Source organism: Adiantum capillus-veneris, chromosome 18 (genome assembly GCF_014529385.1).
Source record: "Adiantum capillus-veneris isolate H3 chromosome 18, ASM1452938v2, whole genome shotgun sequence".
In the NCBI taxonomy this organism is placed as follows: domain Eukaryota; kingdom Viridiplantae; phylum Streptophyta; class Polypodiopsida; order Polypodiales; family Pteridaceae; genus Adiantum; species Adiantum capillus-veneris.
This window is the reverse complement of record NC_140948.1, coordinates 22,327,310-22,352,797: the sequence shown is the minus strand read 5'-3', so window position 1 is coordinate 22,352,797 and position 25,488 is coordinate 22,327,310. Positions and strand designations below refer to the sequence as shown.

Sequence of the window (25,488 nt, the reverse complement as noted above, 5' to 3'; positions counted from 1 at the left end):
AAAAAAAACTTGATGCAAAAATAAATAAAGAATGGGATAAATAGAGAGAAATGACAAGCATGGCGACTCTCTCTCTCTCTCTCTCTCTCTCTCTCTCTCTCTCTCTATAGCATGCCTTAAAAAAAACATCTATTAGTCATGTACTTTTAAGGATTGAACTAATAGATGACCGTTTTAGTGTAAACATTGCAAAAAAAATGAAATTAATAGAAATTAAACTCGATCCAAAAATAAAGAAAGAATGGGATAAATGATATTGTATTAAAAAAGAGGTAGTAAAATTAAAAAAAAAGTCCATGATAGATATAAATGTTCCTTTTTCAAATAACTCATGTTTATATGTCCGTGCAGTGATGGATAGCCCTTCCAGTGGTTCTCCAATTGCTGCTATAAGAGGACATGGTGTTGATGAGGTTATCATGCCTACACCTCTAGATCGTAATAGCCTACGAGCAACAAAGAAACTTGCTAGATCAAGAGGTTATGGGGATGATGAAGGTTCTTCAAAGCGTTTACACATTATTCAAGGATTTTGTGAACGCAATGAAGCTAACCAACATGAGTCCAATGAATATTTATGTAAAATTTGGAAAGAGGTTCAAGCACCTACAAGTGAAAGTGACCAAGAGACTTTTCGAGAAGATTTCTTCTCAACAATGAGACGTTTGGAGCTCAATCAACATGAGCTCTATAGGTTTACTGAAACCTTTCAGTATGAGGTCATGGAGAAACTCTCTTTACTCTTTAAAGAGCACAAGGAGCAAGTTGAAGCCTTGAAAGAGCAAGTAACCAAACTAGGGAATGAAGTTCAATCCTTAAAAGTATCTATTAGTCGTTTGAATGCAATTGACAAAAGGATTGGTCGTATAGTTATGCCAAGTGGTCCAGGTGCACCAAGTAATGCACCCAATATGTAAGCTCTTATTGAGGGATTAGCTATGATACTTATGATGTTTTGATGTTAAGAACAATTGATTTTCTTAAGAATTTTTTGATGATGATGATGATGATGTATGTTGTTCATTTGTAATGTAATGTGATCTAATATTTAAATGTGAGAATAATTCAATCTCTATTTGAAACAGAAACAGATGGTGTCTTCTCGGCCACGTTTTTTGACTCCTAGACATGCAAGACGTAGCAGATTGTGTGATGCTACTCGAAAAGAAAGACGGGAAGTTGCACGGTCTAGGGCTCGAAGATCTCTGCATGGGGTTGATTTTTCAAATGAACCCTCTTCATCAATGGTCTATATCAATGCCCCCTCTTCATCAAGGATTGATATATCGAATGGCCCCTATTCATCAAGGGTTTCTATCAATGAGCAAGGACCAATTGCTGCTAACTCTGAAAATAATCTCTACAATACTGAAACTCATAGACCCTTGCAGGATGTCCACACAAATCCTCACAATGCTCTTAGAGAGGGTGACTTCTCCAAAGTTGAGAAATATAGCCTTTCTTTTTGTACAGTGTATCCTGATTCCTTGATCTTAAAGCATAGCTCCATGCTTTCTCTTTACCATGGTAAATGCGTACTACACAACTTGGGCATCTTGGAATTTAGATGTTCCATTTGTGGTGCTTTTTCTTGGAAGGTAGAAGGGAGGTCAATACAAACATTTGTGGGAAAGTATTGTTGCTCATCGGGTAAAGTTTCTTTGCTTAATTTAAGTGATCCACCAATGGAGCTTAAAGAGTTGATGCAGGGGACAACTCCTAGAAGCAAAAGATTTCTTAGAAACATAAGGGCATATAATAATGCATTAGCTTTTGCATCATTGGGGGCCCATGTAGATGAGCAATTTTCTAGAGGCAGAGGTATATACACTTTTAAAGTTCATGGATCTGTGTACCATAATATTGGGCCTATGAATCCAGGGGAAACAATAGATCATATCCCTCGCTTTGCACAATTGTACTTTTTTGACACAGAGAATGAGTTGAATAATCGATTACACCATGTACCAAATGTGGATAGAGATGTTTTGCAAAGTTTGCAAACGATGATGCATCGTGAAAACCCATATGCAAATGCCTTTCGTCATGCCGCTACAATGATGCAAGATTCTGTAATACCTGAGGTCCAGATGGTAATTACTGAAGCACGTTCAAATGGTTGGCAGTACCTAGCACCCCGTGGTTCAGAAGTTGGAGCAATCATACCTGGGCATGGAGATGAAAGAAATGTGGGGCATCGTGATATTTTATTGCAATATCAAAGAGGAGGAATTAAAAGAATTTCTTCCTTGCATCGCTCATATATGCCTTTACTATATGTTTTGTTGTTTCCAAGAGGAGAAGATGGCTGGCACCCGTACATACCTCTTCTCAATATCAATAATGATGCTAACTCCGATGATGATGCCGGTGGGAATACTGAAAGGAGAACACACTTTATGACTCAAAAGCAGTATTATACATTTCGGATACAAGTAAGGAGTGACACCGCAGAGTGTCTTTTACGAGGAGGTAGGTTATTGCAGCAATACATTGTTGATGCTTACAACACAATGGAGGAGTCTAGGCTACTATGGTTGAGAAACTATCAGAAGGAACTTCGTGTTGAAGCTTATCAAGGCCTTGTAGACATGGTGGCAGCTAGGGATGTGGTGGAAGGAGTGAGAGGTATTAATGCTGGACAAAGAATTGTTTTGCCTTCATCTTTTGTGGGTGGCCCACGACATATGTATCAGCTCTATCAAGATGCCATGGCAATTGTGCGCAAGCGTGGGAAGCCAGAACTATTTATAACTTTCACATGCAATCCACGCTGGAAAGAGATTGATGATGCCTTATTGCCAAGGCAAAGTGCTTCTGATCGTCCTGATTTGACATCACGAGTCTTTTATCATAAGTTTAAAGACTTGATGCATTTGCTTATACAGGGTTCTATTTTTGGGGATGTCATTGGCCATGTCAGTGTGATAGAATTCCAGAAAAGAGGACTTCCTCATGCTCATATTTTGTTAATACTTGCATCTCAGTACAAGCCCACTGATGTTTCACACTATGATAAAATGGTTTGTGCTGAGCTACCAGACAAAGACAGGTTCCCTGATTTGCACAATGTTATAACATGTTGTAACATTCACGGTCCATGTGATGTCTTGAATCAAAATGCACCATGCATGGTAGAAGGGAGGTGCGGATTTAAATGTCCACGCAAGTTTTGTGCAGAAACTTGCATTGATGGCGCTGGATATCCAATATACATGCGACGAGATGATGGAAATTATGTGCTATCAAAACAAATGAAGCTAGATAATCGATGGGTTGTGCCATATAATCCACTTCTCTCATTGAGATATAAAGCTCACATCAATGTCAAAATATGCTCGACTATCACAGCTGTAAAATATCTTTACAAATATGTGTATAAGGGCCATGATAGAGCCACAGTCTTGCTGCAAGATGGTGAAGGTGTTCTTGATGAAATTAAGAGCTATCTAGAGGCACGTTATGTATCAGCATCGGATGCAATTTGGAGGATATTTGGATTTGACCTACATGATGAGAAGCCCGATACAATGCGATTACAAGTTCATCTTCCTTTACAGAATATGGTAGCTTTTGAAGATGCTGCAAATTTGGCGGGAGTAGTCACTAATGATGCAAATAGAAAGACAACACTAACAGAGTGGTTTGTGGCAAATCAAAGGTATCCGGAAGCAAATTATTTGCTCTACACAGACTTTCCTACTCAATGGGTTTGGAGTGCACGCAGAAAAGTATGGACTCACAGACAAAAGGGCAACACCATCGGAAGAATGTACAACATTGTTCCCACAGTTGGGGAGGTTTATTACCTTCGAATGTTGCTTAACGAGTGCAAGGGTTCACGGAACTTTGAGGACCTTCAAACTTTTAGTGGGCACACTTACCCTACCTTTAAGGAAGCTTGCAATGCTAGGGGCCTACTACAAAATGATGCTGAATGGTCAATGTATCTACAGGAGGCATCCTTGCAACGATCGGGACCACAATTGCGACAATTATTTGTGATCATTTTGGTGTTTTGTGAGCCTTTGTCTCCAGGTACTCTATGGAATAATTTCTCCAAAGATCTTTCTGAAGACTTTTTTTATGCTTTGCGCACACGTACGCTTGATGAGCATGTTCGTCATGAAATAGAAAAAAACCAAGCATTATCTACCCTAAATTATATGCTTCAACAATATGGAAAACGACTTGCTGACTATTCTGGAATGCCTAGCATAGATCAAGCACGTTTATTCCAGTGTAGTGGTGGATTGCTAAGTGAGGAGACAATATTCAATGCACATGAACAAAATGATTTGGCAGAAAGAATGGAGAGTTATTTGAATCAAGGGCAACACATTGCATATAATGAAGTCATGGAGGTAGTTGAAAAGGCAGAAGGAAGTATTTATTTTCTAGATGGACCGGGTGGAACTGGAAAAACATATCTTTATAATTCCTTGCTCTCTCGCATTCGTGGTCAACAAAAGGTTGCTTTTGCATGTGCATCATCCAACATTGCAGCTTTACTTCTTAGCAATGGAAGGACCGCTCACTCAAGGTTTAAAATACCATTAGAGTTGCATTCGGAATCAACATGTAGTATCAAAGTGAACAGTCAACTTGCTGAACTTTTGAAGAGAGATGCCTTGATCATATGGGATGAAGCTCCCATGACCCATCGATATGCTTATGAGGCACTAGATCGAACGTTAAGGGACGTGATGCAAAATGATGTATTGTTTGGAGGAAAAGTGCTCTTGTTTGGGGTGATTTTAGACAAATCTTGCCTGTTGTCCGCAAAGGAAGTCGTGCAGATATTGTGAATGCATCTTTGTGTCACTCACACATATGGAAATATATAAAGGTTTTGCGGCTAACAGACAATATGCGTGTGTTGCAAGGCTCAAATAATGCACTTGCAAGAGAATTTGCAGATTGGACACTTTGCATTGGTAATGGTCATGGAGATTTGAATGACCGTGTCCCATTGCCAAATCACATGCTTCTTCCAGGAAATAGTCTTGAAGGGCTCATTGATTGTATATATGGAGATATGCAACACATTCAAGATTACAAGAGGTTTTTTAAGGATAGAGGTATCATTGCTCCTCGCAATAAGGAGGCTGATGCCATTAATGACTTGGCCATGGGTAAAATGAGAGGAATATTCAAGGAATATGTGAGTGCAGACTCAATATGTTCATCTGATTGCAGCAGTATTCTTTATACAACTGAATTTTTGAATTCTCTTGAGCTTGGGGGAGGTTTTCCACCACACTCTTTGCAATTGAAAGAGAATGCCCCAATTATGATTCTTCGCAACTTGGATCCTCGACAAGGTTTGTGCAATGGTACAAGGTTGATATGTAAGTAGTTTCACCACAGGATTATTGATGCAGAAGTAATCACTGGGTCACATGCTGGAGAAAGGGTATCCATACCCAGAATAGACTTTTTTATAGGGGCTTCTCAGGGACTACCTTTTGAAATGAAGCGTAGAAAGTTTCCTATGAGGCTTGCATTTGGAATGACAATCAACAAGGCACAAGGTCAAACACTCGAAGTTTTGGGTTTGTATCTAGCTACACCAGTTTTCACTCATGGTCAGCTATATGTTGCAATGTCCTGTGTGAGATCTTCATCTACCATCAAAATAGTTCTTGATGATGCTCAAAGATTGAATATAAGTGAATCCGCAGAGCCTCCGATGGTTTACACTCAAAACATTGTGTACAAAGAGGTTTTACAACTAACAAATATATAAGGTTTGATACACAACATTGGACCATGGGTATTCCACGTGTAAGCTTGAGTATATTTTGGGTCTTTGTCATTCTATTTTTCGTTGCCTCTTATTGAAGGACTATAATTGAAATAATTGAGGGAATTGGAAGAATTTATTGTGTTTTACTGATAGCTTTTGGGAATGTTCTCTTCTTTTTTGTTGCCTTGGTGGCTCCTTTGTTGTACCAAAATGTGATCACAAATAATCGTCACAAACACACACACTTGATTCAAACCAAATCATGTACGCTCTGGCCAATGTGTCCTGTGAATCATGATGACATTGAGCACTGCACGCGAGAGAGAGAGAGAGAGAGAGAGAGAGAGAGAGAGAGAGAGAGAGAGAGAGAGAGAGAGAGAGAGAGAGAGAGAGAGAGAGAGAGAGAGAGAGAGGCTGCCGGAGGCGGCCGGCCATACTAGTGATAATTCTTTTCCTTCTTTTCGTAGATCGTGCATGCTCACTTTCTATTATATTTGATAAGTATATATTTTTGACTCATCCTTAAAATATTGTGTGAGACCATCCAACTTTCCTTTTTGATACTTGATACCACTAAAATAATTCATCATAGGGGGACTCGGCCCTTATGCTCACCTCCAACATGAGTGACTTGACTTTAGTATGCTCAAGTGAGTAATGCTTAAAACTACCAAGACTCTTGGGTGATGCCCACACAGAGGGGGGGTAATCGTTATGGATTACCCCTCCCTCCACCAGCTACACCTCAAAGGGTGCAATTAGAAATAGGCAAGTTACCCCCTCCCTTTTCTGCGCGTCTGTAAATTTTGTTTGTCACATCATATCATATCAATCAAATCCTACAAATTAACCCCTGCTATGGAGGCCCCCTCTTAGACCATAGAAAACACCATATAGCTATTTGCAATTAACTGTGCTCATCTAATGGCTTGTTTGTCCAACTCTACTTATGCTAAAAAAAAATTATCACCCCCAAACCTTGTCTGTAGATTATTGAGGCTGCCATAAATATGTCGACAAAAAATTATAAGCTGGAACATTGAAATGAGGGTTGTGAAAGGACCAAGCTACCAAGAGAGGTTTGTGTTTCTTTGCTTAATTGATTGTGTTTTATTTTTTGGGATGTAGAGAACAAGTCATTAAGGAATGGTTACCAAGAGAGGTTTGTGTTTCCTCGCTTAATTGATTCTCTTTTATTTTTTAGCCTGCTAAGACGGCCTTAGAGAAGAAGTCATTAGGGAGTGCATTCATTGAAGTTTGATTCGATGATGTGAGATATTGTAATATTTTAATTTGTAAAAGAATCTTTTCATTTAAAGACCTTCTAAAAGTCCATTTCATTCAAATAGTTGTATTATTTCTTATGCTTACTAGAGCCACCTTTTTTAATGAAAATATGAAAATATTATTTTGCTTTAGTTTGTCAATGAGTCTCTTTATTTTATTATTTTTAATTTACTTCTTTTTGGCTTTTTAAAATAAGCCTCAGAGGAGTGTTGGGTTAGGCATATTTTCAATGTTTTTAGTGATGATTGAGACTTACCTTAAATGTTATTTCAATTTTAAAATAGTAAATGGATCTTCTATACTCTTTATAATGCAGCTTAAAATTTTAAAGGAAGGAGAGAGCCTCCATGTGTCACACTCCGGTTCATTTCAAAGAAAACCTTTGGAAACATTTCATTTGAAATGCAAAAGTGAAGAGTTAAGTACTTAGATGGTATAAAATGAACAATCAACAATCATGGTACCTATGGCATCATCATTACCGGAAGAAATAGTCGCCACAACTTTGATATCATCACGGCCCTTGACAGGTCGAGATTTCTTTTCCAGCTCTTGAACAATGAATGGCCATCACTATTTTGTCTACACATGCCTTCACCATGCTGCACAGGTGATTGCACTTGGAGTAGAGTTTTCTGCCCTGTTGCAATCACTGTGTTCCAAGAGTCCATGCTGCTCTGAAGTCACTGCGTGAAAAGCAAGGCGTCGATTAAAAAAAATGCATGCGTAGGTGATTGCATCTAGAGAGAGCCCTTCGCTTCGCTATGTGCCGCTACTCTAAAATTACTGCGTGAAAGCGAGGCGTCAATAAAAAAGATGAGCAAAGGAACGGTCATGTGCCACGTGGGAGGACGAGAAGCCAGATTTTTGAATGGGACTGCTACGCTAACGAAGTGATGAATCCAAGGCAAAAAGCGTGTATACCCAAGGCAGGAGCGGACCTCAACAGATGGCAAAGGCGGACAATGGGAGGCAACTCCAACAACTCTTCAATATTTTTGAAGGTTTTTACGCTACATTTTTGTGAGCTTTGTAGTTTCCTTCGGGTTGACTTAGAATTTAAAAGTAAATCTCAAAATTTGTAGGTGGGATTACACATAGCCTAGATTTTTTCAACCACTTAAAGGCAAATTAGAATTTTTGAGGCAAATCATAAAAAATTGTAAGAGGAGTTATACTAAATCGAGTTGAGCCGCAATGTTTTTTCCCAAAAACATGAAAAACTTAGGTATGAGAAATTTTAGGGGTAACTTTATTATATTTGAAGGCTTTTACACTCAAATTTTTAATACTTTGTATGGATATATAATTTTCTAAATCTGTAGGTGAGATTACACTAGATCTAGGTTTTTCCGAGCATTTGTCTATACTATGATTTTTTCCAAAAAAAAATAGAGGCAAATTTACTATAAAATTTGAAGGTTTTTGCACTAAACTTCTTTGCACTTTGTAGATTCTCTAAACTTTGATTTAGGTTTTCTGAACTTTGTAGTTTCTTTGAACTTTGGAGGTGGTCTTTCAATTTAAAAGTTTTTTCATAAAAAATCGAGAAAGACCAAGCGTGCGGAACACTCTAGCTTCGGGGGGGGGACCCTTTCCCTTGTTAATTTTATTTTGTTTTAGAATACAATTGTGCTCCTTTCACTTTGTTCTTTGAAAGGGCATGTCATAACATATAAGGCCGTTGTGATTATGGGTACATATGGACAATACAATTTTTTATTAAAACATAAAAAGAATCAAATGTAATTGTTAGCACTCAATAAAATCTACTCCGATAACTCTTGTCTCCCTAAAACTTAAGCAGGCCTTCATGACTCTTCACCTTGTTCTACTCTAGAACTTAAAGATTCCTGTGCAACTTCAACTCTCTTAACTCTCCATATGTAAAGCATATGAGTCTGTGACTTTTTCTTTCTGTGCGCCTTCACACTTGGATTTTGTCGATGGGTGAGTTTGGATAGTCAAATGTGCATACTACAACGCTTATAAAACCCTTACTCCTTTCACCTTGTTATTTAAACTAGTATGTGACCCGCGCGTTGCTGCGGCCAAGGAAACAATGCCTCTATTCTCATAGGGCTATTTTCTTTTCCAAGTGGAACACTGTCAATACTCTCTTCCTACACGAATAGTCTATTGCATTTATAAAAGTGATGCATGACACGACCTCTTAATAGATGCTACAAAGCATTCTTTGATACCAAGATTGGAAGCTTCTCATGGACATTATTTTTCATGACGTGCTAGCCCTTGTCCAACAAACTTAGGAGTGCTCTAATTCTATTGGGGTGTGTGTGTATTGAGAGAGAGAGAGAGAGAGAGAGAGAGAGAGATTCCTCCTTTTGGTCTACCTTGATCTAACAAAGCTACCAAGCTTGATTATAGAGATTAAATAAGTTAGCATGGTGTGAAGAGATGAAAGCTAAGAGAAGTCAATGTAATCATAATTTTTTTAAAAAAATGGAGTGGGTCCTAGAATTGCTTTCAATGATAGGAACACAATTGGATTCAATGTCTCTGCTCCACTCTCTTACTTGCTTCTATCCTTGTATGTATGTATACATATATATCTATATGTACACATAGTGTACACACACACACACACACACACACACACACACATATATATGCTTGAAGCGAAGATTTGTCACATAGGTCTTGAGACATCTTAATATTGTTCCAATTATTTTTGTATGCGCGTGCACGCACACACACACACACACATATATGCTTGAAGAAAAGATTTGTCACAATATAGGTCTTGAGGCATCTTGCTATTGTTCCAATACAGTAATACAGTAACTATAGTATGTCGGACCCATGCGCTGCTGCGGCCAAGGATACAATGCCTCTATTCTCATAGGCCTATCTTCTCTTCCAAGTGGAACACTATCAATACTCTCTTCCTACACGTATAGTCTATCACATTTATAGAAGTGATGCATGACACAAGCTCTTAATAGATGCTGCAAAGCATTATTTGATACCAAGATTGGAAGCTTCTCATAGACATTATTTTTCATGAGGTGATAGCCCTTGTTCAACAAACTTAGAAGTGCTCTAATTCTATTGGGGTGTGTGTGTACAGAGAGAGAGAGAGAGAGAGAGAGAGAGAGAGAGAGAGAGAGAGAGAGAGAGAGATTCTTCCTTTGAGGCTACCTTGATCTAGCAATGCTACCAAGCTTGATTATAAAGATTAGATAAGGTAGCATGGTGTGAAGAGATGAAAGCTAAGAGAAGTTATGTAATAATAAAATTTGTTTTTAAAAAATGGAATGGGTTCTAAGATTGGTTTCAATGATAGGAACACAATTGGATTCAATGTCTCTGCTCCACTCTCTTACTTGCGTCTATCCTTGAATGTATGTATGGATGTATGTATACACATATATCTATATGAACACATAGTATACACAGACCCACACACACAACTGTATATATATATATATGCTTGAAGCAAAGATTTGTCACATACGTATTGAGGCATCTTGATATTGTTCCAATTATGTCTATATGTACACATAGCGTCCGTGCGCGTGTGTACACATACACATATATGCTTCAAGAAAAGATTTGTCACATAGGTCTTGAGGCATCTTGCTATTGTTCCAATACAGTAACTATGCCATTCAAAATTTCTATGCTTATCCCATCCCCCCCCCCCCACAACCCCTCTAGTTGAAGTGACGATCCAAGGTCGACATTTAAAAAGGAGAAGCAAAATCCTTTTCCTCATTTAAAAAAAAAGAAAAGTAAAAATGGCTATGATTGGTCTTCCTCTCTCTCTCTCTCTACCATCGGATAATTCTTTGAGATCTCATTGGATGTTCCTACAATATTTCATATTCTCCTTTTATCAAGACGTGTGTACGTGTGAATGTGTATGTGTGTGTGTGTGTGTGTGTGTGTGTGTGTGTGAGAGAGAGAGAGAGAGAGAGAGAGAGAGAGAAGATGAAACAAAAGTAACTTTATTCTCACCCATGTTGTGAGATATATCTTTTGGGTTTGTTCCGACGGCATTAAAAATTTTCTTCTTCTCTCTCTCTCTCTCTCTCTCTCCATAGATATTCACTTTTGTTGAAAACTTGTCTAGTAACTTTTAAAGTCACTTTAGATTGTTCCTAAACACGAATATTTTGTTCTGTCTTTCTCTCTCCTCTTACATCATTTGTCGGACTTTGCATTTCAACACATTGAATACGGCACTAAAAATTTGTCTCCCCTCTCTCTCTCTCTCTCTCTCTCTCTCTCTTATTTTTTATTGGCACCCTTGCCTGCCAAAATTGAAGGAATTTAAAGATTTTTAAGCATGGCCCACATGTTTTCTCTTAAGAATATAAAGAACAAAATATCCAAGAATTGCTAAAAGGTCCATCAATTGGGCAATCTCTCTACCCATTTAGGGTGTTAATGTGAGGGTTGGTCTTTGTCGGGCATTTAATCCATTTTCTACGTGTCAAAAACTTTAGCGGTCCTTTTAAAAATACACTAATGCCAAAAAAATAATATCTTGAAAATTTGAAAAGTGCGTGAGCTCAACGGTAAAATCTTTCTTCTTTCTCTCCCCCTCATAAATGTACATTTGTATGCACACACGGGCAATGTGATGGTCTCTCTCTCTCTCTCTCTCTCTCTCTCTCTCTCTCTCACACACACACACACACACACACACACACACACACACACACGTGTGCACACACACACACACATAAGCAATGCGGTGTTCTCTCTCTCTCTCTCTCTCTCTCTCATTCATGGTTAATAATGTGGATAACGACTCCTGTATTTGCATGCCATGCATGTTCTCAAAGCAAGATAGCCCTACGTCGACATTAGGCGAGCTTTTTTCTTTTTCTCAAGCTCTTTAAGGAAATACTTACTTCCAAAATTTTCTAAACCATATCAATATTGGTCTTGAAAAAGGGCCCTTGAAAAGATAAAGCCAAATATATCTTCAAAAATTATATTTTCATTAAACAAAAGAAAATCTCAAAAAAATTTCTTTTTTTTAATATCTTCAAAAAGTAAATTCGCATTAAGTAGCAAAACCTCCACTAAAGTTATCCTCTTTTTGTTATGTGTAATTAAACTTCAACAATTATTTTATATAGAATAGAAAGTCTTTTGACTTTACATTTGGAAAGGCTTGTCAGTTTGTACATTTTGCAAAGGCTGTCATTTCCTACAATCTTACCTTTCATTTTTGAATTTTAGATGAGATGTTTTGTAAGGTGTTTTTTTAAATGAACCAGGGAGTGACATGTGGACACCCTCTCCTTCTTTGAAAATTTTAAGCTGCATTATAAAGAGTATAGAAAAACTTTAGCGATCCTTTTAAAAGTACCCTAATGTCAAAAAATAGTATCTTGAAAATTTGAAAAGTGCGTGAACTCAACGGTAAAATCTTTCTTTCTTTCTCTCCCCCTCATAAATGTACATTTGTATGCACACACAGGCAATGTGATGATCTCTCTCTCTCTCTCTCTCTCTCTCTCTCTCTCTCTCTCTCACACACACACACACACACACACACACAAACACACACACACACACGCACATACACACACACACACACATACACACACACACATAAGCAATGCGGTGGTCTCTCTCTCTCTCTCTCTCTCTCTCTCTCTCTCTCTCTCTCATTCATGGTTAATAATGTGGATAACGACTCCTGCATTTGCATGCCATGCATGTTCTCAAAGCAAGATAGCCCCACGTTGACGTTAGGTGAGCTTTTTTCTTTTTCTCAAGCTCTTTAAAGAAATACATACTTCCAATTTTTTTTAAACCATATCAATATTGGTCTTGAAAAAAGGCCCTTGAAAAGATAAAACCAAATATATCTTCAAAAATTATATTTTCATTAAACAAAAAAACATTCCCTCTTTTTTTATATCTTCAAAAAGTAAATTCACATTAAGTAACAAAACCTCCACTAAAGTTATCCTCTTTTTGTTCTTTGGAATCAAACTTCAATAATTATTTTATATAGAATAGAAAGTCTTTTGACTTTACATTGAAAAGGCTTGTCAGTTCTTACAATCTTACCCTTTGCTTTTGCATTTTAGATTAGATGTTTTGTAAGGTGTTCTTTGAAATGAACCAGCGACTGACACGTGGATGCTCTCTCCTTCCTTGAAAATTTTAAGCTACATTATAAAGAGTATATGTTTGGTCTAAACTTTTGTGAAGTGAACCAATGCATGACAAGTGGAGATCTTCTTCTTGCTTGAAATTTTTAAGCTGCATTATGTATAATATAGATGGGCATGTCATAACATATAAGACCTTTGTGATTATGTGTGTATTTGGACAATATGATTTTATATTAAAACAACAAAAATTACATGTAGTTGTAAGCACTTGTTAAAACCTACTCGCAATAACTCTTGTCTCCCTATAACTTCAACAGGGCCTTCTTGCCTCTTCACCTTGTTCCACTCTAGAGCTTTAAGATTCCTCTGTAATTTTAACTCTCCATATGTACTTAGGAGTATGAGTCTTTGACTTTTTCTTTGTGTTTGCCATTAACTTGGATCTTGTTAATGGGTGAGCTTGGGCACTCAAACTTACTCTTGAAGCAATTACATAAGTATACTTGTTTTCTTATAGCAGTAGGTCATTTTCAATACTAATAAGTGGATTGTAAGGACAACGGCAAGGCCGGACTAGACAAGGGCAAGGCCGGGCTAGGAAGTGTGGAAAGGGAGTCCAACTAGGGCAAAGGGCTAGGAGCCATGCTATATAGTGGGCGGTTGGGAGGTGGACTCATAGGTTCTAGTTCCCCTTGTTTATCATTGGTATCAAGAGCAAGGTTACTATTTTTGGGAAGGCACAGCCGTGAAGGAGGGGAGCCACACAATCCTTGCATGTTTTTGCATGTCGGGGTCAATGAGAGCGTGGAACTCACCCCCCTGTGAGGAGGACGAGGAAGACAATGGCGTGGGCAACACCTCTTGCGAGGGGAAGCGGCCAATAGGCGACCTGCACCGAATTGCGTCCTCTCGGGCTTGACGGCATCGCGCCGGTGTGAGGACCACTTCACATGCCTATAACAGGCGTCCTCGACCATCATACAAGGGGGGGGTGAGCAAAGCTCCCCCCCTCGTGCTGTCTGCGGGCTACCATAACTGGTGAGCATGGTTGTTTTTCACACCCAACGGGCGTCCAACCCAATTGGGGTTAGTGTCCACAATTTTTTTTTTCACAAGCTAAGGGATGGTACCCACAGTGGGGTACCCCCTCCTCCCTCTTGTGAAGCTTTGGGTGAAGCTAGGAAATCCGCCAAAGCCAAGCAAGGGCAAGGCCGGGAAAAATAAATGCAAGCTGCTATTTTCTGCTGCATATCCTGCATATTCTTATTTCATACCTTCCTTCAAGTCATCGGCAAGGTATCCAACATACACCAACCAAGTGCAGTACGGTTGCTCAAGGCAAACACACCTACACTATTGCATTGTTTTCTTGAAATCCGGAGCAACATTACATCCTCAGCGGCGGAAATTGGAGCACGAACAAAATTAGCAACGCTAATTACCGGTATCAAGGGATTCTTTATCGATATTTACCAGTTGCGGTACATGAGGTATTTTTCTTGCTATTCCTTGCACTGCACTATGTCGCCATGGATTCAGATATCAATATGACTTTTGATTTTGAGCAAAATAAATCGGATCTTGCCAATGATAGCTCGCGGCCGAATGCTCTCACGGAGAGTGCCCGCGACGCTACGGCAGGTGACGACACCTATGAATTGATCGACATTCAAGAATTTTGTGCACTTCAGACACGCATATCAGTCATGGAAGGAAATTTTAAATCATTAAATGAAAACGTGACTAAACTATCTACGTTAGTGATCCAATTAATGCAACAACAGTCCAAGGGTCCTGCTGACATGCACATGCATGAGCACGTTGCTACACAGGGGCAAGGCGCTTCTAATCAAGGACAAGGTCCAACTGTTGATACTTTGCAGACTCTCACTGCAAAAGAGGTGGATGAGTTGTTGAAAAACACCAAACCACCAACTTTTAAGGGAGAAGACCCAAACCGCAATAAGGATGCAGTGAATATCTTTCTCAGCAAGTGGAATGGAATTCACGCCTTACGGAGTACTCTGGACGCAGTCAGAGCACTGCAAACGAGCTTAACTCTAGAAGGCAAGGCTTACAAATGGTGGATGTCTCTCAAGGAGAAGAATATAATACCATAGAGTTGGGCAGCTTTTGAAGCTATGTTTCGAAAAGAATTTTTGCCTACAAATGAGGCAGAGCGGAACTGGACAGCTTGGGACACATGTTCCATGCGCCAATACCCATCATTACTTGAATATATATCTCACTATCGAGATATTATCCTCAAGTTGGAAGGCTTAGATAACTTTCAGCAAATACGGGGATTTATACGTGGTCTGACACCAGAGCTTAAGAAGCACGTCAAGACCGAAGACCCTAAAACACTTGAGGAAGCCATAGTGAAATCACATATTCACGATGATCCAAGTGAAAAGAAAGCACATAATACTTACATGCCTGTTAACGCACATGGTAATACACGCACATAATATGGGCACAATAAAAGGAAATTTCTAGTAGCCAATTCAGAAGCATGTAAAAAACCCAAGGGGTCCAGAGGTCCTCTCTCTCCTGAGGACTTTGATAAAGCTAAGAAAGAGAAATCATGTTTTCAATTTTTAGGAAGCGGTCATGGCAAAAAGGATTGTCCCAAGGGGGAATCTGCTACTCATGGCAAGGAGAAAGCAGTGCACATGGTGCAACTGCTGCCTCTTGAGTCTTCCTCACGATTCTCTACAGTGGAAGTAACACACACCGAGGTGGTGCATGAATGCTGTCTCACAGCTTCCATGTGGCAACCTCCAGGGGTTCACTATGTGTAAAACTACCATATCACGTGCGTTGAAGAAGTGTTTGTAAAACCCCTTATCTGTGAATTTTGTTAAGAATATAATGTACCCTTTTCTTTTAAAATCTGTAAGTTTTTTTCAAATTTGAAAAAATAATGCCCTTTTGTATATATATTTATGTAAGTTTCAAGAACTATAAATACCCTTCTGTTGAACTCACGTGATAGGTTACATTTTTATTAGGTAACCTCCTCGGGGTGGCAACAGACCTTCGGACCACATGAGTTAGTACATATGCACAGATCTCTGCAAGAGCACAAGGTGGGCATCTTGGTAGATGACGGTGCTACTCACAATTTCATCAATTACAGATTGGTGAAAAAACTCAAATTGCCTCAAACTCCGAGTACCCACCGCTACAAGGTAGCAATGATGAATGGACATGATACTGAAATCAGGGATACTCAAGTCCGAGCTGTTCCGTTGGAAATACAAGGTTACTCCAAATCCTTGGATTTTTATGTTATGAACATGGAGAGGGCAGATGTAGTCCTTGGTAGGGAATGGTTGCATAGCCTAGGACCATCACTGAAGCATAGCTATGAGCACAATAGCTTGATGTTCGAATCCCATGGCGCATATGTGTTGTTGTTAGGAGAGAAGGATGTACCTTCTTCACCATTGATATGTACAGCTGAGCTTATGCAGCTCGTTTCTGATAATGAAATAGATCAAGTTTTCTTGTGTAACTCATTGTCTCATTTTCTCTCTAACATTGAATCTGTTGAACATTCCTCAACACCACATGCTTCTCTCTCATCTCTTTCACCAATGGCTACTTCCAAACAAGCAAACATTGCTAGTGAGTTACAAAAATTATTAAAGGAATTTCAAGATGTTTTCCTAATGATTTGTCACCAGGATTACCGCCGACACGATCGTTGCAACATAGCATCGAACCGCACTACCGTCTGAGTTACTCTGAAGTTGCTGAGGTGGAACGTCAGCTTTCTAACTACCTTAGTAGACGGTTTATACAACCCAGTTCTTCATCATGGACTTCCTATCCTACTAGTGAAGAAAAAAGATGGTAGTATGCGTATGTGCGTAGAGTACCGTGGCTTAAATGCGGTTACGATTAAGAATAAGTACCCATTGCCATGAGTGGATGAGTTGTTCGACAAACTCACTCATGCTCATATTTTTACAAAAATAGACTTGCGGTCAGGTTATCACCAAGTCCGTATTCGACTTGCTGATATACCCAAAACTGCATTCCGAACAAGGTTTGGACACTACGATTTCTTGGTGATGCCCTTTGGGTTAACCAATGCGCATGCAACATTCATGACACTTATGGATAGTGTCTTGAAGCCGTACTTGGTCAAATTTATCATTGTTTTTCTCGATGACATTCTAGTCTACAATGGTTTTGAAGAATAACACTTACAACATCTCAGGCAGGTGTTCGAATTGTTACGAACAAATAAATTATATGCCAAGGAATCTAAGTGTGATTCTTTGAAAGAAGAAATTCACTATCTGAAGCATGTTATTTCAGCTAATGGGCTATATGGATGAATCCAAAGTGGATACAATCCGGCAATGGCCTTCTCCTAAAAATCTGGAAGAGTTAGAGATTTTTAAAGGATTTGCAGGTTTTTACCGAAGGTTCGTTAAAAACTATGTTAATATTGTTGTTCCCATGACGGATCAACTGAAAGGCAAAGGCAAATCTTTTCAGTGGGGACCCGCTCAATAGCACAGTTTCGATACGCTCAAGGATGCATTGGCTACAACTCCCATACTAGCTATTGTCGATCGTTTGAAACCATTCATCTTGGAAACGGATGCCAGTGACCATGCTATTGGAGCAGTCCTGTTACAAGACGGACGACCAATTGCATTTGAAAGCAAGAAGCTTGATGCAGCTCAGCAAAACTACTCTGCTTATGAGCGCGAACTCTATGCAATAGTGTTTGCCTTAAAACCATGGCAACATTATTTGTATGGTTTGAGATTGTGTTTGACCATGAAAGCATCAAATGGTTTACACAACAAATGGATTTGAAGGGTCCGAAAGCCAGGTGGACCGAGATTCTTCAGAAATATGAAGCCAAGCTCCGGTATCATAAAGGTCAATACAATGTGGTGGGTGACGCTCTAAGTCGTATGCCGGAGATCAATTCTCTCTTGTTCACGAAACTTCGTAGTGAATTTTTGGATTCTCTCAAAGGCAAATATGAGCATGATGAAGCATATTCCAAAGTGTGGAGCCATGCACAAATGAAGGATTCTTCTCACTCCAATGATGGTAGTGTAACGTTAACCTCCACACCCAGTTCTCCTCTATCGAGTGATGAACTACAGCGATGGAAGCATTTCACCATCGACAATGGGTACCTACTCCATAAGGGGAGAGTTTGTGTACCGACGGACACAGACATTCAACGCAAAATTCTTTATGAATGTCATGATAGTCCAAGTGCATGGCACCTAGGTATTAGAAAAACTTATGCTCTCGTACGACGACAGTTTTACTGGCCAGGTATACATGGCTTTGTTCAAGCTTATGTCTTGCATTGCCAAAAATGTCAAGTTAACAAAGTAGAGCGCCTGAAAGCAGGAGGACTCTTACATCCTTTGGAGATTCCCAATGGAAAATGGAAAAGTATCTCTATGGACTTTATTGTGGGTTTACAAACCACTGTACGAGGTCATGACTCGGTATGGGTGGTCGTAAACCGGTTGACTAAATTGTAAGTTTATTCCAACCAAATCAACGGTTAAGAAACTAGAACTAGCCAAGTTATTTGTGGACAATCTACACAAGTTGTATAATTTTCCAGGTAACATTGTCAGTGATTGTGATCCCAAGTTTAACAGTCATTTTTGGAGGGTTGTGTTCAAACAATTGGGTACACAACTAAACCTCAGTACAGCCGACCATCCAGAAACAGATGGTCAAACTGAATGAGTTAACCAAGTGCTAGAGGATATCCTAAGACATACGTCAGCAAAAAACAGCCTATTGTCAAGTTTACCTACAATAGTGCTAAGCATGTCATAGTTGGATTTAGTCCTTTCATGCTCATGTATGGGTTTCAACCTATGTCACATGTTACGATGGGGTTGGCAACCGAAAAGCTCCAACAGGTTAAGGATTTTCTCCAAGACCACATGGATATGCTGAAACTCGCTCGTCAGAATGTCCGACAAGCGCAAGATCGGTATAAGAAATATGATGATGAAAAACGTCGGCAAGTTACTTTTGAGGAAGGAGAGGAAGTATTTTTACGTGTGCCAGAACATTCAATAAGTCTGAAAATTGGGCAAACACCTAAATTATCTCCCCGATATTGTGGGCCTTTCAAAATACTCAAGCGAGTAGGTGATCGTGCCTACAAATTATTGCTACCTACACATTCTCGTATTCATCCGGTGTTTCATGTAAGCCGTTTACGTAAGCGATTACATGGGGATGACAATGTCATTGACCAACAGATTTTGATTGATTTTGTTGAACCACCTACCTTACCGCATGAGCATGAACGTGTTCTCGACTATCATGAGTTACGTACGCGTCATCATGTACGTCAACAAGCCTTAATCAAGTGGAAAGATCGACCTGAGGAAGGTGCCACTTGGGAAAACATTAGTCTTCTTAAGAAGAAGTTCCCCACTTTTTTTTTCGAGGACGAAAACTCTTCGTTAAGGCGGGAGTAATGTTAGGACAATGGCAAGGCTGGACTAGACAAGGGCAAGGCTGGGCTAGGCAAGCGAGTTCAACTAGGGCAAAGGGCTAGGGGCCATGCTATATAGTGGGTGGTTGGGAGGTGGACTCCTAGGTTCTAGTTCCCCTTGTCTAACATGGATTGACTCCTTCTTTCTTTACTTCGTTAGCGTAAAAACAAATCTCAAATCCCTAGCCTCTCGTTAACCCACCTGGCTGCTCTATTTTAAACAAAAACCACTGCGATGAAAAGCTCTAGAAAAAAACAATGCCAAGTAAATAGAAGAAAAAAAGCATTCTGCATTGCTCTCAGTAGCAATTCGATCTTCTGCGCAAGTAATTTGCAGGTTCCCACAAGCAATTCGATCTTCTCCACAAGCAGTTCGTAGGTTCCCAGAAGCAGCCACAAGTAGTTCGTGGGTTCCCACAAGAAATTCGATCTTCTCCACAAGCAGTCCACAAACAATTGGAATCCATTGATTACGGTATGTGTGCAAACGAGAGCAAGCCAGAAAGCTCTAGGATGTTTTCAGCTGATGTGATGCGAGGGCCTCTTTCCAGTTGCACAAGAATTCACAACTATGTTGTTAGTTAGAGGCTCTTGATAAAGGGTGTCGTGCTTGGCACTGTCTTCGTCGATATGTATGCAAAGAGAGGTATTCTCTCTAGATGCAATCACCTACGCATGCATCTTGAAGGCATGCGGCTCTACGCAAGATGCTGATATGGGCACAAAAATTCACAATTATATTGTTAGTTAGATTCTGTTGAAAAGAGATGCCATGCTTGGCACTGTCTTGGTTGATATCACTTGTGCATGAACCTTGGCATGTGGCTCTACACAAGATGCTGATATGGGCACAAAAAATTCACAATTAAATTGTTAGTTAGAGGGTGTTGAAAAACGATGTCTTGCTTGGCACTATCTTGGTCAATATGTATGCCAAATGTGGAGCACTTGAGAAAGCACAAAAAGTGCTTGATGAGCTTCCTGTCCAGCACTGATTGTTGGATGTGCACAAGAAGAGCAGCCCCAGAGGCTGTCATGCTTGGCAGTGTCTTGGTCGAGATGTATGCCAAATGTGATGTGCTTGAGAAAGCACAAAAAGTGCTTGAGCAACTTCCTGTCCTGAATGTTGTCTCTTGGAATGCACTGATTGTGGGATGTGCGCAAGAAGAGCAGTGCCAAGAATCTCTAGGCTGCTCTTTTCAACATAAGCAAAGCATCAAAATTCATTGGTTGCAGGTCTAGAAAGCTCTAGAATGTTTTCCACTTCCTACGCATACTGTGGACTCTTGGAATCCACTGATTGTAGTATTTTCCACAGGAGAAAAATCTAGTCTGTTTACACCAATTGCAATCGTGTACACATGCATGTTGAAGGCTTGTACCTCTATGCAAGATGCTCTTATGGACACAAAAATTGAGACTGATATTGTTAGTCACGGGCTGTTGATCACCTATGCAATCAACTATGCGTGCATCTTGAAGGCATGTAGCTCTACGCAAGATGCTCTTATGGACACAAAAATTGAGACTAATATTGTTAGTCACGTGGTGCTTGGCAATGCCTTGGGCGATATGTATGCCAGATGTGGTGCGCTTGAGAAGGCACAAAAAGTCCTTCAGGAGCTTCTTGCCAGGAATGTCGCCTCTTTGAATGCACTAATTGTGGGATGTGTGCAACAAGAGCAGGGCCAGAAAGTTCTAGGATATTTTCAGTGGATGCAAAGTGTTGGAATGCACTTGTCCCATAATACACACAACATGAAGTAGATGCAAACGGAAGGCGTTTCTACAAATGCATTCACCTATGCTTGCACCTTGAAGGCTAGTGACCCTATGCAAGCTGTTGACATGGGTGAGATAATTAACGAGAAGATACCTGGTCTGACGTTGTTGGTAAGGGATGCCATGCTTGGTAGTGCTTGGTTGATATGTATGCCAAATGTGGTACTGTCACGAAATGTCACCTCTTGGAAATCACTGATTGTGGGATGTGTGCAATAGGAGCAGGGCCAAAAAGCTCTAGGCTGTTTTCAATGGATGCGAAGCATTCGAATGCTATGGTTATAGGATACACACAACATGAGCAGTGCCAAAAAGCTCTAGGCTATTTTCAGCTTCGTATCTAGAATGTGGACCCTTGGAATGTATTGATTGTGGGATTTGCCCCATAGAAGAAAGATCCAGTTTGTTTTTGCCACATGCAATCACCTACATATTCATCTTGAAGGCATGTGTCTCTACGCAAGATGCTGATATGGGCAAAAAAATCACAATTATATTGTTAGTTAGAGTCTGTTAAAAAAAATGTTGTCTTTGGCATTGTCTTGGTCAATATGAATGCTAAATGTTGCCTCTTGAAATGCACTGATTACGGGTGCGCAACAAGAGCAGGGCCAGAAAGCTCGAGTTTGTTTTCAGCGGATGCAAAGCAAGTGTATCTCCATAAATTCAATCACCTATACTTTCGTCTTGAAGGCCATGCTTACATTTTGGGCATGTGGCTCTCGCAAGTGCTATAGGAGCTTCTTGTACAAAGTATGGAATCTTGGAATGTGCTGATTGTAAGATTTTCCCCATAGTGTCATGGCCAGAAATCTCTTGTCTGTTTTCATCAGATGTGACCTCTTGGAATGCACTAATTCAACGGAAGGTGCGCAACAAGAGCAATGCTAGAGGGTGTTGAAAAAATCTATCGTGCTTGCCATTGTCTTGGTCAATATGTATGTGAAGCGAGGGCTCAAGGGCCTCTCTGCAAATGGAATCACCTAAGCATGCATCTTCAAAGATGTGGCTCTGTGCAAGATGCTCATATGGGTACAAGAATTCACAACTATATTGGTAGTCAAAGGCTCTTGAAAAGAGATGTCGTGCTTGGCATTGTCTTGGTCGATATGTATGCAAAGCGAGGCCCTCTCTCCAGATGCAATCACCTATGCATGCATCTTGAAGGCATGTGGCTCTACACAAGATGCTGATATTGGCACAAAAATTCACAATCATACTGTTAGTCAGAGGCTCTTGAAAAGAGATGATGTGCTTGGCACTGCCATGGTTGATATGTATGTGAAGCGAGGGCCTCTCTCTAGTTGCAATCACCTACACGTGCATCTTGAAGGCATGTGGCTCTACGCAAGATGCTGATACGGGCATAAAATTCACAATTATCTTTTTAGTCAGAGGCTATTGCAAAAATATGTCGTGCTTGGCACTGTCTTCGTCAATACGTATGCCAAATGTGGTGCGCTTGAGAAAGCACAAAAAGTGTTTGATGAGCTTGTTGTCTGCAACCACTGATTGCGGGATGTGCGCAAGAAGAGCAGCTCCAAAGGCTGTTGAGAAAAGATGTCATGCTTGGGAATGTGTTGGTCAAGATGTATGCCAAATGTAGTGAACTTGAGAAATCACAAAAAATGCTTGAGGAGCTTCCTATCCAGAATATTGTCTCTTGGAATGCACTAATTCCAGGATGTGTGCAAGAGCAGCAGCTCCAAAAATCTCTAGGCTATTTTTAAGGGATGCAAAGTATGGGAATGCACTGGTTGCAGGATATGCACAATAGGAGCAGGGCCAGAACGGTCAAGAATTTTTTTTGGTTCCTATGCAAAGAGTGTACTCTTGGATTCCACTAATTGCAAGATTTGCCATAGGAGAAAACTCTAGTCTATTTCCACCAAATGCAATCACGTACGCGTGCATTTTGAAGGCATGTGGCTCTACGCAAGATGTTGATATGGGCACAAAAATTCAGGCTGATATTGTTAGTCAGGGGCTGTTGATGAAAAAAGACGTAGTTCAAGGCAATGCCTTGGTTGATATGTATGCTAGATGTGGTGTGCTTGAGAAAGCACAAAAAGTGCTTAAGGAGCTTCTTGCCCGAAATGCCACCTCTTTGAATGCATCGATTGCGAGATGTGCGCAACAAGAGCAGGCCCAAAAAGCTCTAGGCTGTTTTTAGTGGATGCAAAGCATTGGAATGCACTGATTGCAGGATGCACATAATAGGAGCATTGCCAAAAAGTTGTAGGCTATTTTCACCTATGCTTGCACCTTGAAGACTTTCAGATGGGTATCAGAATTTACAATGAGATTTCTAGTCAGGGCTTGTTGGGGGTACAATGTCATGCTTGGTAGTATTCGATCAATTTGTATACCAAATGTGGTGTCCTCACAATAGCACAAAACCTTCTTGAAATGCACCCTCCCTGGGATGTCATCTTTTGCAATGGGTTAAGTGCAAGAGATGTCCAATGTCATTGATGCAAGGAAGTGCATTGGTGATAGACATTCAATCACGTGGTGAGTAAGCATTATCATTTTTTTATTTTTGACACTGAGAACGCAATTAATAAACACACTGAAAATTGCACGCTGTCGTGGGAATGGCATGTTCCCTTGTATTATAAAAATTGGGGAGGATTGTGCAAGCTCCCCCATGCAAGGAGACTTGCATGTTTTCCTTCTTTTTGAAACATAAAAATGGAACAACAAATAATCAATAACATTGACATCTTGTATGATCATGAACATTGAGCTTGAAAAAACTCTAACACTCCTTGTGGTTTTTGGCGAGGTACCCCTGACAAGCACTATGATCCGTATCCAATTTATGTAGAGGTACACTTGTGAACCACGACAATCGGTATCCCAAACACTCTCAGCTAGAAAAAACTAACACGCTTTCATGAAAAATCTCTCTCTCTCTCTGAAAGGACATAGGGAGATAGACATGCCACTAACCACCCAACTGTTCCTATGTATAGGCCCTTGGCCATCCTATATATAGCCCCTGTACCGCATGTGTATCCATCGACCCCTGGCCAGGGCCGTGCCCTCCTATAGTCCTACCCTTGGCATGACATTACTCCCCCCTTGGAGAAGCGTTTTCGTCCGCGAAAATAAAAGTGGTAGGATCTTTATAAGAACACTAATGTTTTCCAGAGTGGTATCCTTCATGGATCCAGCTGTTTGTTCGACTGAAAACACGGTGCAATAGGAGGTTCAATGAAATCAAGAATAACATCTTGATTTTGCACATTGTTGTCCATTTGGAACCATCTAGTGTGTAGACTCCATTAAGAATGCACATGAGCATGCTAAACGAGTTAAACAGACAAAGATGTACCTGAAAGAGTACCGCTTTTCATGTTCCGTGAAAGTAACTTGCTGACCTAACTCATCAGCCAAGTGTATGTCCTTGACTTGTTCTCCAATTTCATGAGTAAACAACCCCACCATAACTAGTCTTCAAGGTTGAGAGCCTGATTTAAACATGAAGAGACTAAACATAGTCAAAAACATGCTTTAATTGATAGTAAGTAAACTCCAAATAGAGCAATAAATGCTTATTTAATTGGAGTGCTTGGTGCTAATGTATGCACTTTGTATATCTTTTAGCCCAAGATTACACTTTGTAATCTGCCTATCCCCTTGGATAACTGACAGTACTAAGGTGTGTTTCCCCCATGGTTGTCTTCCCAGATGACTAGTAAATGGGAATCACAATATCGTATAACATTGCTGAGCAAACCACAATGTCATGATGAATAACCATCTTGGTTAACGTGAAAAATCCACAAGCACCCAAACCGAGCCATGACTTCTATTGGTGATTGGTAGATCCCAAAGTAAGCTCAGAGAGATACTGCACACAGAGCGTAAAATACTTCATAAGCAACAACTTGATGAATACGCATGTTGTTCCAAATCAGCCTTTGCTAACCACTAGGGCCCATAACGCCTAGTGTGCATGCATTTAGAAAAAAACAGATCCGAACCTGTATATCCATGGCGATCCTTGCCAATACTTAGTTCTAAAAAGAAACTAAGTACTTTCA

General features: G+C 40.0%; 2 protein-coding genes across 2 annotated transcripts; both read left to right on the top strand.

Annotated features, from left to right (window-relative positions):
* Positions 1-353: 353 nt before the first annotated feature.
* LOC147435338 (uncharacterized) lies at positions 354-4,808 on the top strand. The gene is made up of 3 exons (XM_086487722.1): positions 354-888; positions 986-1,011; positions 1,086-4,808. The coding sequence occupies exons 1-3, from the start codon at positions 354-356 to the stop codon at positions 4,806-4,808; spliced, it is 4,284 nt and encodes a 1,427-aa protein (XP_086343848.1).
* Positions 4,809-4,870: 62 nt separating this feature from the next.
* On the top strand, positions 4,871-5,359 carry LOC147435337 (uncharacterized). Its single transcript, XM_086487721.1, has one exon. The coding sequence runs from the start codon at positions 4,871-4,873 to the stop codon at positions 5,357-5,359; it is 489 nt and encodes a 162-aa protein (XP_086343847.1).
* Positions 5,360-25,488: the final 20,129 nt, after the last annotated feature.

Bases quoted from the DNA above. Each gene is read 5' to 3' on its own strand.
- LOC147435338 (XM_086487722.1), top strand. From the start codon at position 354: ATGGATAGCCCTTCCAGTGGTTCTCCAATTGCTGCTATAAGAGGACAT. The intron at 889-985 runs GTGCACCAAGTA...GATTTTCTTAAG, and splicing joins AGTTATGCCAAGTGGTCCAG to AATTTTTTGATGATGATGAT. The intron at 1,012-1,085 runs GTATGTTGTTCA...TATTTGAAACAG, and splicing joins TTGATGATGATGATGATGAT to AAACAGATGGTGTCTTCTCG.
- LOC147435337 (XM_086487721.1), top strand. From the start codon at position 4,871: ATGCGTGTGTTGCAAGGCTCAAATAATGCACTTGCAAGAGAATTTGCA.